Source organism: Vulpes vulpes, chromosome 10 (assembly GCF_048418805.1).
Source record: "Vulpes vulpes isolate BD-2025 chromosome 10, VulVul3, whole genome shotgun sequence".
NCBI lineage: Eukaryota > Metazoa > Chordata > Mammalia > Carnivora > Canidae > Vulpes > Vulpes vulpes.
Window position 1 is genome coordinate 38,773,353 of NC_132789.1, and position 15,199 is coordinate 38,788,551.

The window sequence follows — 15,199 nt, forward strand, 5'->3', positions numbered from 1 at the left end:
CAGTGGTTTAGCGCCTGCCTTTGGCCCAGAGCGCTATCTTGGAGCCCCGAGATCGAGTCCTGCGTCAGGCTCCCTGCATGGAGCCTGCTTCTCCCTCTGCCTGTGTCTCTGCCTCTCTCTCTCTCTCTCTCTCTCTCTCTCTGTCTCTCATGAATAAATAAATAAAATCTTAAAAAAAAAAAAAAAAACAAGTAGGAAAGGGGGACAACTTTCCCCAAACACCTGGGCCTGTTCTTTTCTAACTCGTGTATCAGGTTGAATTGAGTCTATAAAACTTGACTTTTGGGATCCCTGGGTGGCGCAGCGGTTTGGCGCCTGCCTTTGGCCCGGGGCACGATCCTGGAGACCCGGGATCGAATCCCACATCGGGCTCCCGGTGCATGGAGCCTGCTTCTCCCTCTGCCTGTGTCTCTGCCTCTCTCTCTCTCTCTCTCTCTCTGTGACTATCATAAATAAATAAATTTAAAAAAAAAACTTGACTTTCACATTGTATGTGCAATAGCAAAGAAATGTACTCTATGATACAGAGAAATAGTCTTAGAAAGAAGCAAATCATTCTTGGAAAGTAGAGCTCTAGAAATTAAAACCCATTCTCAAAAAAAAAAAAAAATTAAAACCCATTCTCAATCATTCCCTCCCATAGAGAGAAGTAGAAGCATGGCTAGTCAGAGGTGCAGACGTTCAGATCTGAATCAGGTTAGTGTTTCTATTGAGCGTCTGTTGTATTTTAGGTACTGTGCTAAGTAAGGCCTTTCACATATATTATCTCATTTAAATGAAAAATTTCTTGGGGCACCTGGCTGGTTCAGTCCATACAGCACGCAGCTCTTGATTTCAAGGTTGTGAATTTGAGACCCACATTGGGTGTAGAGATTACTTTGAAAAAAAAAATTAGGGGTGCCTGGGTGGCGCAGTCAGTTAAGCACCCAACTCTTGGTTTCGACTCAGGCTGTGATCTCAGGGTCCGGAGATCGAACCCCGCGTCGGGATCCTCGCTCAGCAGAGTCTACTTAGTGTTTTTCTCTCCTTCTGCCTCTGCTCTGTCCCCTCCACTCTCTCTCTCTAAAATAAATAAATAAATATTTTTAAAAAATGAAATAAATAAACAAAAGATTTCTTGCCATAGGGATCTCTGCAATAGATCTGACTTTAAAAGTCTCCACGTTGACAGAAAACAAATGCATCATGGGTCACGATCCTTCCAACCCGTGCGTACCTGTGCACACATCCTGGGCTTCACAGGAGAAAGCTTCAAAAGTAAACAGGTTTTTGGTGTACTAGAAAAAAACCTTCATGTACAAAGCAAGCAGCAGAAATAAGAAAATCTGAGGACACAATAGCATGACAGCAAGCAAGGACCTCAAGGCAGCTTTAAGAACCCCTATATTTTAACAGGATCATGTAACTGTGGCTGGCACTGAAGCTCTGGAAGTTGTCAGGAAGGAATCAACAATATAAATAAAGTAAGTGGATAATCCACGGAGAGCTTTACATGATCTCCTTGCATTATGAGGGAGAGGTGCCATGTGAAACACGATCTGGTTCATGTCAAATCATGCTCCAGGTTTCCCTGGTTTCTTTCTACCTTTCGCCCACCACTTTCTCATAAGGAAGTTATTTTTATTTTTTTTTATTTTATTTATTTTTATTTTTAAGGAGGACATGCTATCCCCACTCCACCTTCCTCTTTTTTTTTTTTTTCACCTTCCTCTTAAAGTCCTTAGTTACAATGCCCCAAGAAATCTTACCTCCACCTCATTAAAACCTACAGTCATCATGTGGCCGCTTTTGTTCTCTACCAACTGCTGTTTTCAGGTCATTTAATTCACTTCAACTTTATTGAACTGTTGGGATGAGTCACACTGTTAAGCAGGAATACCAAGCTGAACCAGGGGATCTCTGTCTACGAGGAGACTCTAAGCTCCTCGTAGAGGAGGACACATAGACACAACTTGAATATTCATTCAGTCCAGCACTCGACACGTCCATTTAGCAGTATTTATTTAGCACCTACTCTGGGCCAAGTCGTGTTAGTTTGGGCGCCCCCAGAAGCACGCCCTGAGACAAGTGCAAGAAGTTTATTAATAGGGGGGTAATTTCAGGAAATGTGGGTGGGGGAGTAGAGGAGGGAATGTGGCAAATACAGGGTGTGCTATCAAGTGAGGGACCCCCCTCCGTGGCGACTGGGGCTTAATCCTGCTGCATAAAAATAAGAAATGGTTTAGTGCATGAGGCTCTGTTATCCCACCCTAGTGGGGAGGGAGCAGGTGACCCATCATTAGCCTACACCGTGTCTGTCTTTGGTTGAAAGCTGCGCTAGTAGTTGCCTGGCCCTCCTGGCTTTGCATGCATCTGGGGGCCACATCAGAGAAAGCCCTCAGACAGAGCTTCAGGTGCCCAGGTTAGACCTGGGGTCCCAGTGCCCTCAAATGGTAAGGGCAGCAGAGACATGGGAGGGCCACTGACAGCTAAGGAACAGCCACCAGCTTAAAGGCTGGGCCTGGGGGTGGAGGGGTGATTCCTGGAACTTAAGAAAGACAACACACAATCGTGTTGAATTCTGCTGCTGCTGCTGTGTGCAGAGCACCTTGGCGTCAGGAAGTTATCAGTCTGGTTTGGGCAGCGGGTGGGGAGAGGAGGCGACCGACTGTAACTCAACAGAAGTGGCCTAACAGGCCCCTGTATCAGGGCAGAGTGACAGCAGGGGCACAGGGAGCCGGGAGTGATCGTCTCTGGGAACCAAGAATAGTTTCAGAAAGGAGATGTTGACTCATGGTGCCTCTGAGCTCAGAAGAAACGTGTAAAACCAACAAATGCATAATGACTACCTTTCAGGAAGAAATCCGCCGTCGAGGCCTGGCACCTTTGAGGCCCCAAGCTGAGGGATATCTCAGGGCAAATGTATTTACCAAGGCCCTGCAAGAGGTAGAGTGCACTTGCACTGAAAGCTGATCACGGTCAAGCGGACAAAGCACTGGCCTCCGAGTCAGAGACTTGATTTAATTCCTTGTTGTCATTGGACAGCTTGGCAACATGCACGTCTCTCGGGTGTCAGTTTGCTCTTCTGCAAAATGGAAGGGTCCCAGGACCTGGAAGCCACCCCCAGGCTCCCCTGCTCCACTCACCAACGCGAGCTTCCCTGCAACCACGAAGATGAATCTCATCAAGCCCTTTATCCCTTTTGTGTATCGGTCACCCTACACTCCAGTCTCCAAAGCCCCCTTGTTTCTGGAGATGCCAATCTCCCACCCCCCAGCTCTGACACTGTCTTTTCTACTCCCCCTTCCATCCTTGCCACCGTTGAGGTGTCCTCCAGGACTCAAGGGCAGAAGATCCTCTATCCTGGACCTCCCTGGTGAGTGTCCCTTCGCCTCCTTTCCCGAGGGAAGCGGACCCCCGGCTCTCCCCAGCTTCCCCAAAGTCCCTTCCCAGCTGTGGTATTCTCATTCCCTGGCACCTGGGATTCCTACCCAAGGGAGGGATGCCCCTGGCTCCTCACAGAGGCTTCCAGACCATTCTCCTCTCTCTCCCCTCAAACTCCCAGCTTGGCCCTAATCAGTCCACCTGTGCGGGTCATCCAGGGACCCAGCCACCCCCCTCGGTCCCTCCCTGAAGCTTTAGCTCCTGACTCACGACTCCCCACCGGGTCAGAGCTAGTGATGATGTGATCTCAATATTCCTGTGCAAGAGTCTTCCAGTACCCAGGCCCCTATTTCCTGAATTCATTTCCTCCAAAGATGCTGTCCACCACCCCACCCTGGCCACCACTCCGGGTTAGTCTAGACATGATGCACTTACCCTAATTTCAGTTTTCAATCACTGTCTCCCATCTTTCCAGCATGCTCTCTCTAGTACCCCAGCTCCAGCCCAACGTTGACCCCCCCCAGGAACTACCATGGATGGATGCCCACCTTTTCACTGTCTCTCACTTCCCCTTTTAACCTATTTAAATTCCATGGTCAAACACCATAGCATGCATCTTCAAATCTACGGTACACCCTCAAATCTTGCACCTGCTTCTTGCTTGGCTAAACCATATCCCTGGTTAGACTGATCCAACTCTGCCTATTTTGTGTGCGCTCCCGTGCAATGGAATATGGAGAAAAAATACATAACCCTGCTGACTGGTCTCAAGGGCATCCTTACTGCTGCCTGGCAAGCACCCTATTTCCCTGGTCCATTCACTCTTCCTGACCCAGAAAACAATTTCGCTTTCTCTTCTTGCTACTTCCTCCCTTCTTCAGCCTTCTCACTCTTCCTATCGCAATGAGAGAAACTGAAACAATCAGAAAGGAACCTGTCTACAAGCCCCTACAAGCACATCTACCCACCTGCTGACACCTGGGTCGTACAGGTTATCTTTTCTTTTATTATAACGGCTGAAGTGTCCTTGCTCCTAGCTTAGGCCAATTCCTTAAAATATGCAGTAGATCCCAACCCCTTCCACTCAAAGCACTGCTCCAGCAATTCCCCCCCTCTCCCCTACATCACTGATCTCTCCGCTGGATCACTCACTGGAGCATACAACATGCTGTTATTTCTTCCTTAAGAAAAGCTCTCAAAGCCATCCCCCCTTTGGGGGAGGTCTTAGTCAGCTCAGGCTGCTATAACAAAATACCACAGACTGGGGTGGGGGTGGGGCTTAAACAAGAGAAATTTATTTCTCACAGTTTGGAGACTGAAAATCTGATATCAGGGTGCCAGCATGACTGAGTTCTGGTGAGGGCTCTGTTCCTGACTTGCAGACAGCTACCTTCTTGCTGTCTTGTCTAACCTTTTTTTTTTTTTTAAAGATTTTATTTATTCATGAGAGATACAGAGAGAGAGAGAGAGAGAGAGAGGTAGAAACACAGGCAGAGGGAGAGGCATGCCCCATGCAGGGAGCCCGACGTGGGACTCGATCCTAGGACTCGATCCTGGGACTCCAGGATCATGCCCTGGGCCGAAGGCAGGCACCAAACCGCTGAACCACCCAGGCGTCCCTGTCTTGTTTAACCTTAGAAGGCAGAAAGGGAGAGAAAATTTGGGGGAGAAACACAATTCAGTTCATAGCAGGCTATCAACCCACTTTTCACCTTCCTTTTATAACAAAACTCCTAAGACGGTGTAGCATATTTGCTGGATTCCGTTACTTCATGAAACTTCTCTTATCAGGGACACTAATGCTAAGGCCACATTGCTAAATCCAATGGTCCATTCTCACTCCTCACCTGACTTGATCTACCAGCAAAATCTGACACCATTTGATCACATCTTCCTTCTTAAAATACTCCCAGCATTTGGCTTCCAGGACACCATTCACTCCTGGATTTCTTCATCCCTTATTCTTAGTATTCTTTGTTGGCTGCTCCCCCTCTCCCCAACCACTCTCAGGGAGCGCCCCAGAGCTCAGTCCTTGGACTTCTTCTCTCTTCTATCTGTAGTCACTCCCTTGATAGGTAAATGGAGATGCTTCTAATTTTGATCTCTTCAGGCCGGGGCTTTCCTTGGTATCCCAAATAATATGAAACTGTGTACTTGACATTTCCACTTGGATGTCTAATGGGCATCTCACACTCAGTCCTGATCCTCACCATTTGCCCAAACTTACTCCTACATCCTTTCCATACCAGTAAATGGCAAACTTGATTCTTCTAGCTGCTCAGGCCAGACACACTGGAGTCCTCCTTGTCTATTCTTCCCTGAACATCCAACATCTGATCCGGTAGGCAAATCCTGACAACTCTGTCTTCAAAATCTATCCCAAATCCAGTCACCTTGCACATCCTCCCCTGAAATCATTCTCTTCCAACAATCATCATCTCTCACCTGAACCTCAGCAATCTCCCTGCCTCTGCCTTTGCTACCATCAGTCTGTTCTCAACACAGTGACCAAAATGACCCTGTGACCATAAGGCAGATCACGTCACTCCTCCACTCAAAATCCTTCAACGGAGTCCCAGTTCATCCAAAGTAAAATACAAAGTCCTTCCATGACCAGGGCACCTGGATGGCACAGTCAGTTAACTGTCTAACTCCTGACCTCAGCTCTTGGGACTGTAAAGTCAAGTCCAGCATTGGGTTCCACACTAGGCATGGAGCCTACTAAAAACAAAAGTCCTTCCAAGGCACTATATATTGGCTTTTCTCCCCTCACCCTCTTCTCTGACCCTCCTTCCTAATGCTTATCCCTTGGTTCATGCTGCTCTGGCCACAGATTGCTTTGTTGTTCCCTCTTGCCGACACTACTCTAATCCCAGAGATCTATTTTATTTATTTATTTATTTATTTATTTATTTATTTATTTATTTATTTTTTATGATAGTCAAAGAGAGAGAGAGAGAGAGAGGCAGAGACACAGGCAGAGGGAGAAGCAGGCTCCATGCACCGGGAGCCCAATGTGGGATTCAATCCCGCATCTCCAGGATCGCGCCCTGAGCTATTTTTTTTTTTTTTAAAGAGTTCATTTATTTCTTTGATACAGAGAGATGGGAGACAGCACAAGCAGCAGGGTATAAGGGGCAGAGGGAGAGGAAGAAATAGACTCCCCAAGGACTCCTGGGTGGCTCAGCAGTTAAGCTTCTGCCTTCAGCTCAGGGTGTGACCCTGGAGTCCCAGGATCGAGTCCCACATCGGGCTCCCTGCATGGAGCCTGCTTCTCCCTCTGCCCGTGTCTCTGCTTCTCTCTGTCTCTCATGAATAAGTAAATAAAATTTTTAAAAAAAATAATAAAAAAAGAAAGATTCCCCACGGAGCAAGCCCAACTTGGGGTCCAATCCCAGGACCCCAGGATCATGACTTGAGCCAAAGGCAGATGCTTAACTGAGCCACCCAGGATCCCCTAATCCCAGATTGCTAAATGGCTTGCTTCCTCACCAACTTCAGGTCTTTGCTTAAACATCATCTCCTGGGATCCCTGGGTGGCGCAGCGGTTTGGCGCCTGCCTTTGGCCCAGGGCGCGATCCTGGAGACCCGGGATCGAATCCCACGTCGGGCTCCCAGTGCATGGAGCCTGCTTCTCCCTCTGCCTGTGTCTCTGCCTCTCTCTCTCTCTCTCTGTGTGTGTGACTACCATAAATAAAAAAAAAAAAAAATTAAAACATCATCTCCTATATGAGGACCGCCCCAGCCACCCTATCTAAACTTGCATCCCCTCCTCTACCTCTAGAAAGTCTATCACCCCGATCCCCCTTCCCTGCTTTTTCCTCCTTAGCCCTTTTCACTAACCTCCCACATATTTTACATTTTTGTTTGTATCTTCTCTCTGCCATCTAGGCTATAATTTCCTGGAGAGGAAGAGATTCCTGCCTTTTTGTTCTGGCACCTAGAATGATAACTTATAGATAATAGGTAATCAACAGGAATTTGTTGACAAAATGAGTGAATGAAATCTTAACAATGAGGATGGAGACTCTGTTCTTACTCTTCATTATATCTCTAGTACCTAGCACAGGCTTGGCACAGACTGGGCAGGCAACAGCTGTTGAATGGGCAGGATGGTTGTGAAGATTAAGGCACATAAAAGATATGGAAACATTAATAATAACAAAGTCACAGAAATAAAGAACCACTATTCCTATCAGTTCCTAAATGCACAATAACTTAAATTTCTCACTTTCTCATGGGGCAGGCAGTCTTCTTGAGTTTCTTTTTTCTTTTTTTTTTTTTAATTTTCTTTATTTATTTTGACAGAGCACACACACAGCGGGGAGCAGCAGGCAGAGGGAGAGGGAGAAGCAGACTCCCCACTGTGCAGGGAGCATGACATGGGGCTCGAGCCCAGGACCCTGAGATCATGACCTGAGCTGAAGGCAGATGCTTAACCCACTGAGCCACCCCGGGTCCCCTGAGTTTCTTTTTAACAGCAAAGGACCAAACAGAAATACAGTGAAAGCTTCAGTGATATGCTGTCGGTTTGTGTTAAAATAATATAAACCTTAATAAGGTGAAGTCTCTTAGCAAAGTGGGCAAGGTGGTGCAGGAGAAGCCACTGGAGAAGGGGGCAGAGTGAGGTGAGGCTAGCTCTGACATACAAGCCGTCACTGGACTCCCTGTTAGTAAGGGGGATGCCAAGAAGGAGGTGTGGGTGGATGGGAATGACACGGACTTCCCTGATGGCTCTACGCCTTCCACCAGGCAAGCCTAACAAATTTGGTGGAAGTGTTATGGTAGCAACAAGAGGCAGTCCAGATATCTGTAAGCAAGGCTTTGAGATCTACTAAGGATCCCAACCTACTGGTTCTAGAACTCTCTCTGACACAGTTGATGAAGTAGCCCTAAAAACTACTGCTAGAATCATAAACTACACATCCAGTCCATCTTCAGTCCTTGAGATTAGCCCACGGATGTAAACGTGGACCCACAGTGCAGAGCATATCCATTCAGTGTTCACAGCAGCTTAGAAACAGTACATGGTAGATGCTTCCATCCGCTCTCTGACTTTTCCACGAGTCCCATATGATTGTTCATTCAGATGACACAGTGTCAGGCCCGGGCCCGTGGCAGAGAGCGAGGCCAAAGACCAACCTCTGTGCCCTCGGGTAGCACGGGACCCTTCCTTGTCTGCTCGTGCCTCCTGGCACAGCAACGCGACTCCTTCCTTCTTCTGTGAGGCCCTCTTGTCTTCTGGAAGGCTGCAAGACCACCATTTCTTCCAATTAAGTTCAGACCCCACCCACCCAAACATTTAAATCTTACTCAACTGATCGCAGAGAACCAAGGAAAAGTAGCCCAGACACCTTTAGAACCTGACCTGGGGGCGCCTGGGTGGCTCAGTCTGTTGGGCGCCTGACTCTCGGTTTCGGCTCAGGTTATGATCTCATGGGTCCTGGGATCGTGGGGCTCTGTGCTCAGTGGCGAGCCTGCCTGAGAGACTCTCTTCCTCTGCCTCTCCCCCAACTCACAGGCATGCATCTACACACGTGCTCTCTCCAAATAAGTAAATCTTAAATAAATTAATTAAATTTCAAAAAAGAAAAAAAAAAGAATCTGACCTAGAAATCACCATATGGCCACCAAGGTTTCAGCTCTGAAAGGAAGGCGAGGAATGCTGAATCATTCTGCTCCTAAGAGACTAACTATTACACACCCTCATTTCCAGGTCAGATGCATTGTTTTGGTCTTGATGCCTATCCCTGAGTTTGTGGCTATACTTATTTCTTGAGACAAGAAATTGTCATTGTCAAGGCTCAGGGGTGGCCAAAGAACTTAATTTGCACTAATGACTCTGCCCTCGCAGACAAAAAACATTTACACATCCAACCATGATCTCCCAAACAGAACCTAATTATGGTAAAAGTCTCATATGCTTCAAATTAGCCTCTCAGGCCCTTCACTCAATCATCCAAACATAAACTGGAGGCCTACTGTGTGCCAGTTGCGGAGCACACATCTGAGGGATCCCCAGTCGTTTAGGGAGAGACAACAAACTTTGTAAACAGATAAATTACAATAAAATATGATGGATGCTATTTTAAAAGGATATACAGTGTTAACTTGGCAGCAGATGGAGAAGAGATGGCCTGAAGGGAGGGGAAGGATTTCCAGAAAGACCTCAGAGGGATGAGTGATGTGAGCTGAGGATAAAGGAGGAATACAAGTTTGCCACGTGAGGGAGAGGGAGCACCAGATGAGCACCCTGGGGTGCTCCTGGGTGGCTCAGTCAGTTGAGTGTCTGCCTTCAGCTTGGGTCATGATCCCAGAGTCCTGGGATCGATTCCCTCTCCCTCTGCATGTCACTCCCCCTGCTTGTGCTCTCCCTTTCTGTCAAATAAATAAATAAAATTTTTAAAGACTTTTTAAAATTTATTTATTCATGATAGACATAGAGAGAGAGAGAGACAGAGAGAGAGGCAGAGACACAGGAGGAGGGAGGAGCCTGACGCGGGACTCGATCCCAGAACTCCAGGGACGCGCCCTGGGCCAAAGGCAGGTGCTAAACCGCTGAGCCACCCAGGGATCCCCAAATAAATAAAATCTTTAAAAAAGCAAAACAAAACAAAACAAAACAAAAGATGATGAGCACCCCGGGGCTGAGGCAATCAGTGCACAGGGCACGGTGAAGTCAGGGCAGGCGATGCGCGGATGGGGTGGCATGGAAGAGAGGAAACAAGTTTGCTGAGCCTGGAACTCCCGAGTATTGGTCCTAACCACCAGCCAGTACTAGGTGCCAGATACCCTACCGATGTTTACAAGAGTTCATTTGCAGAAAGAACCTCGACATCTGCCTGGCACACAATAAACACTATGCATATTTTGCTTTGACTATTATGATGTGTGTTCGGGTGACACATTCACCACCACCTTACCCTACAGTTGAGAATAATTAAGAAATATTTGCTGAGTGAATGAAGAACTTGTGGTTTCTAGGAAGGAATGAAGTGAGACATGGCTCTCATTATGCTACGTCCTGCAGGAAGGTGAAGGGAAAGTGTTCTCTACGGGATTGCTTCAGTCCCAGGAAGGTCATTCTGCTCTTCCCAGTAGCCATTCCCATTCATCCCATCCAAACCTACGCTGGGGCAGCTGGACCACTCATCACAAAATCTTGCATTTGCATGGCATCTTCAGCTTCCTTGTATTACCTTGCTTAAATAACTGCAATCTTGGGGCAGCCCGCGTGGCTCAGCAGTTTAGTGCCGCCTTTAGCCCAGGGCCTGATCTTGGAGCCCCGGGATCGAATCCCACATCGGGCTCCCTGCATGGAGCCTGCTTCTCCCTCTGCCTGTGTCTCTGCCTCCCTGTCTGTGTCTCTCATGAATAAATAAATAAAATATTTTTTAAAAAATAAAAAAATAAATAACTGCAATATTTAAATCCCAAACCTTTCATCCCTTGTATAAATCCTATTTCCAGACATAACCTGAAATTTTGGTCTCTGGATTTGGGGTCCCACCAGCCTCCACAGAAGGAAGCTCAGGAAAGAATATCATTGGCTGAGGTCCTCCCCATACTGTCCCAAAGTGACTCCTGCACTGACCCCCATACTAACGTCAAGAAGGAACAGAGGGAGCAGTAGAATGAATGCAGACTTTGTAAAGAAGGTGCCTTAACTTTGTAAACTTTAAAATCACTCTGCAAAGTCACCATGGAGCCTCAATGTAATTCAATTCAGTTCAATTCCATATCCACAGAAAAAAGCACTATAGGCTACAGATGCCCTTGCACCCACTTATTTCATACCCGTAGCTGGGAATTAGATCGGGTCTTGAACTGTCGTTAAGCTGCTAACTAGCTGCTAGCTGAGTATCTTTGAGCGTCAGGTCCTTCATTTACAAAAACGGAAGGGTCAGGATGGATATCTCAAAGGCTTTCCCACCTCTCACACTCAGTAATTTTCAAATGGGAAATGGCATTAATATCAGTAACTATTTCTGTATTTCAAAGCCACTAAGTTCTAGAGTTTATTTCAGAGGATTACTTGGCTCAGCAAACTGCCAGTGCTTTTCTACAGTTTGTAAAAGAAATTGGGAAATAGAGTGCATATCTTAATTCACTCAAAAGTATTTAGAGTGCCTATTATTGCAAGACACTGTTCATGTCATCATTACAGCACTGAACAAGCAAAGTAGCTCACTCTTTGCATGGAGCTTACTTCCTTGTGCTTCAATTAATCCATTCCCATGACAAATAAATCTTTTGACTGCTTGGGATGGCAGAAATAGTGATCTGGTTGGTTTGTTTTGTATAACGCATAGTGTGCGGCTATCTCTGATTTAGCAGAAGATTAAAACTGCTTCAAAAAATGCCTGTCTTCAGTTTTCTCCATCAACTAGGCAAATAACTACATATATTTTCTTCTACTTAAAAAGAAGGAACTTCTGCTCTGTGAAAAGACTGAGATACATTCACACATGAATTCCTGTAAAATTTTAAGACACTAAACAAAAGGCTTCAAACTCTTCCTGCAGCACGAGAATATAATTTTCTTTCTCTAGGGCCAATTCTTTAAAACAGATGTTTTTTTTTTTAATTTTTTAAGAGTAATCTCTATGCTCAACGTGGGGTTCAAACTCATGACCCGCAAGATCAAGAGCCAAATGCTCTACCAACTAAGCCAGCCAGGTGCTCCTAAAATGGGGTTTTAGAAACAAAACAACATTTCCCTCCTCTTTCACAGAATGCAGGATGGGAACAGGAATATGATATGGAACTTCAATGACTATACCTCAATAAAAGGCATCTTTACAAGCGGTAAAATAAATAAAACGAAGAGCAAACAAACTGACCCTGGGGGTAGAAAGACGCATATACTAGACCTTAGATCGGTAAAATATAAGATTATTCCATTTAAGATTATTCCATTTAACAATTTCAGAGCTGAACGGATCTTAACCCTTAGTTTTATATACACGAGAAACCTGAGATTCAAAGACATAAAGTGACCCGGCCAGTGCAAAGCCAAGATACTTGTTAGCAGCAAAGCTGTGCTAAGGATCCAGTTTTGCAGATCCCTCGTTCAGGAATCTAGGGCTATGTGAACTAACTGTAAGAGTTTTAGCAAATTGAGATTAGAGAGACAGTACCCCTTACAGATGACACACTGTTTTAGGCTAAATGTATGACATCTAATAATGCTTGCAGTGCATTTCTCCGAGAGGCTACACAGTCTGATATTACTTATGAAGGGTTTAGATAAATCTATGGATGAAGCTTTTAGAACAGATACATTAGACACAGGTCATATTCAAGATCTCTAGGAGTAACCTGTTCAGAATTTGGAATCCCTTTTATCTGCTAAAGAAGAGCAAATTATGAGCTTATTTAGTCAGGGTATGGTTGAAATAATAAGGACGATGTTCCACAAAGCACTCTGAACTGGGACCCAATACCGCCCCCCCACCCCCAGTCCCACATCTTATCCCAGAGAAGTAGCTGGCTTCCTTCCAGAGTGGAGGCTGGAGCCACCTGAACTGCAGGCTGGGGGGGGGGGGGGGGGGGGAGTTCCTAAAACAGGGATTCCCATCAGAGGCTGCTTGCCTTAGAGGTACTTCATTGTATCTAAAAACATGCTTAACCTTTTGAGGTCAGGGCCACAGGTGAATAATCGTGTCTTACCCCAAAATGTCTCTTGGACACATCAGTGGAGAAATAGAGGAGGCCAGAACGGTGTGTACCTGAAACCTTGGCTTTTCTGGAATCAGCATTGGACACTTTCCCGGGGGAGGATGAGTTTAAAGGAAAACCCATCAACGGGCTCCTCTCCCACTTACACACTCAAGAGGTGACTCCAACGGTAAATTTCTCCCCCCGTGCAGGTTCCCGGTTTGGGACCGATACTCTAGGTAGTGCATCACCGAGGCTCGCACACTCCCTAAAAACTTTTAAAAGCAGTCGTCTTGACGGCAATGTCGTCGGTGCGGCGAGGGCTCTCTGCAGCCGTCCTGGCAGGGGGCGGGCGCGACCTGGGGCTGCCAGGCTGGGGGCTGCAGCCGGGTTTTCCGCGCACCTCCGGGCCGCTTCGGGCGCCTTCGCGTCCCTCCCAAAGTCGCCCGGGCACCGGGCATCCTCGGATGCTGGCCTCGGGGCAGGTGGCGGTGGCCCGAGCGGGCGCTCAAGGTTAGGGCTCCTGCAGCCCGAGGAGGGCTGGGGGGGACCCCGAAGGAGGCTCGGCTGGGGGAGGCCCGGGCGCGCGCCCCCCGCCCCCCGCCCCCCGCCCCCGGGGCCCGCCGCGCTCACCGAGGTGGCCGCCGACGACCGTGACGGCGATCTGGTCCATGAGCACCGCCCGGAAGCGCACGTCCTGCTCGGAGCAGCGCTGGCGGAGCGCGCGCAGGATCTGCACCTGCGGGTAGTCCTCGCGGATGCGCCGGTCCGTCAGGAACCAGAGCTGCGAGCACATGGCGGCCAGGGCGCCGGCGCCCCGCGGGCCCCCTCCGCGCCCCGGGCCGCTCGCTCGGGCTGGCGGGCGGCCGGCCGGCGTCTCCGCTCCGGCTCCCGCTCCGGCTCCCGCTCGGGCCCCGGCCCCGGCCCCCGCCCCCGCCCCCGCTCCCGCCGGTGCGCCAGGCGCCTCTGCAGCCCTGACCCGGCGGAGCCGCCCGGCCACTCCGCGCCGCCGCCGGCCCGGGCAGCCAATCAGCGCGCGGCGGCGGGCGCGGGCCGGCTGCAGGGGCGGCCTCGGCGGGCGGCGCCGGGAGGGGCGGCGGGCCGGGGGCCTGCGGCGGCGGCGGCGGCCGGGGGAGGGGCATCCCGGGCGGCCCGGCCCGCTCGACGGGCGATGCGCAGCGGGGCGCGTCCCAGCCGTGGTCGCAGCCTCCAGGGCTGGGGGCCCCGGTGGGGGGAGGGCGCGCGGGGTGGGGGTGGCGGCGAGGTGGGCCCGGCTCCGCGGGCGATGCGCAGCGGGACGCGTCCCACGGCGGTCGCGAGCACCCGAGGGCCCCGCCGGAGTCGGGAGCAGGGCCTCGGGGACGTCCCGAGGGGGATTCCGGGGCCTGGCGAAGGTCACCCGCCTAGGGTCCCGCCCCAGCACCCCCCACCCCCCCTCCCAGTTGGTCCCTGGCCTGGGAATTCTCTGCGGAAATCCTGGCCTGGAGCTGCGGGTGGGGTGAGGGGAGTTGGGTTTTAGCCACCTCCCATCCGGATAATTTGAAGGTGCATTTCTCAGGGTCTCGGATTTTCTTACACTGGGCAGCGGCTCCCAGGGTCCGGCGGTTCTGGGCCTCGGACCCCCAAGGTGATGAATCCACTGGCTTACAAGGACCGCTGGCTGGTCCCTCCCGGCACCCCCCCACCCCCACCGTACAACTGAGTCATCTTTAAATACCGTCCTCGGTCCTAGTCAATTGCAAATTCTGCCCAAAAACAATGTTTGGAGCCAGATCCTTTCTAAATAACTGCAAGACTGAAGTGAGCCATCTTTGAAGATTGCATTTGCTCTTCCAGCTCATTAAAATATGTCTTTTCCGTTTTTTGTTTTTGTTTTTGTTTTTTTGCTGCTTAGGGAAGCAAGAGTAATTTCAGGGCCAGCCCAGCAGTGACAATTTAGGAACCCATTTTAAGATGTCTCAGGTAAAGTATAGGCTTCTCTGCAAATAGTATGCAGATGTGTGCATTTTACCCACTGGGTATGTGTTTGGCAAAGTTACGTCTAAACAGAATTTCAAAAATTAATGCTTTTTCAAGCCATAGTAGGTAAATCCTTTTGTGTTGCAATAGAACCCTCCCCCATATATTAAAGTATCACTAAACTAGTAACTTCCAAATCCTTTTTTTTTTTTTTTTT

The 15,199-nt window shown here is 48.8% G+C and overlaps 1 protein-coding gene across 1 annotated transcript in view; it reads right to left on the minus strand.

The window, feature by feature from the left end:
• The window catches only part of RIMKLA (ribosomal modification protein rimK like family member A), a 38,848-nt gene extending 24,908 nt beyond the window's left edge, over window positions 1–13,940 (minus strand). Inside the window, exon 1 of the mRNA XM_025983645.2 lies at window positions 13,657–13,940. Coding sequence (XP_025839430.1) covers window positions 13,657–13,819 — 163 coding nt within the window. The 5' untranslated portion in view covers window positions 13,820–13,940. The remainder of the gene's footprint in view (window positions 1–13,656) is intronic.
• Window positions 13,941–15,199: the final 1,259 nt, after the last annotated feature.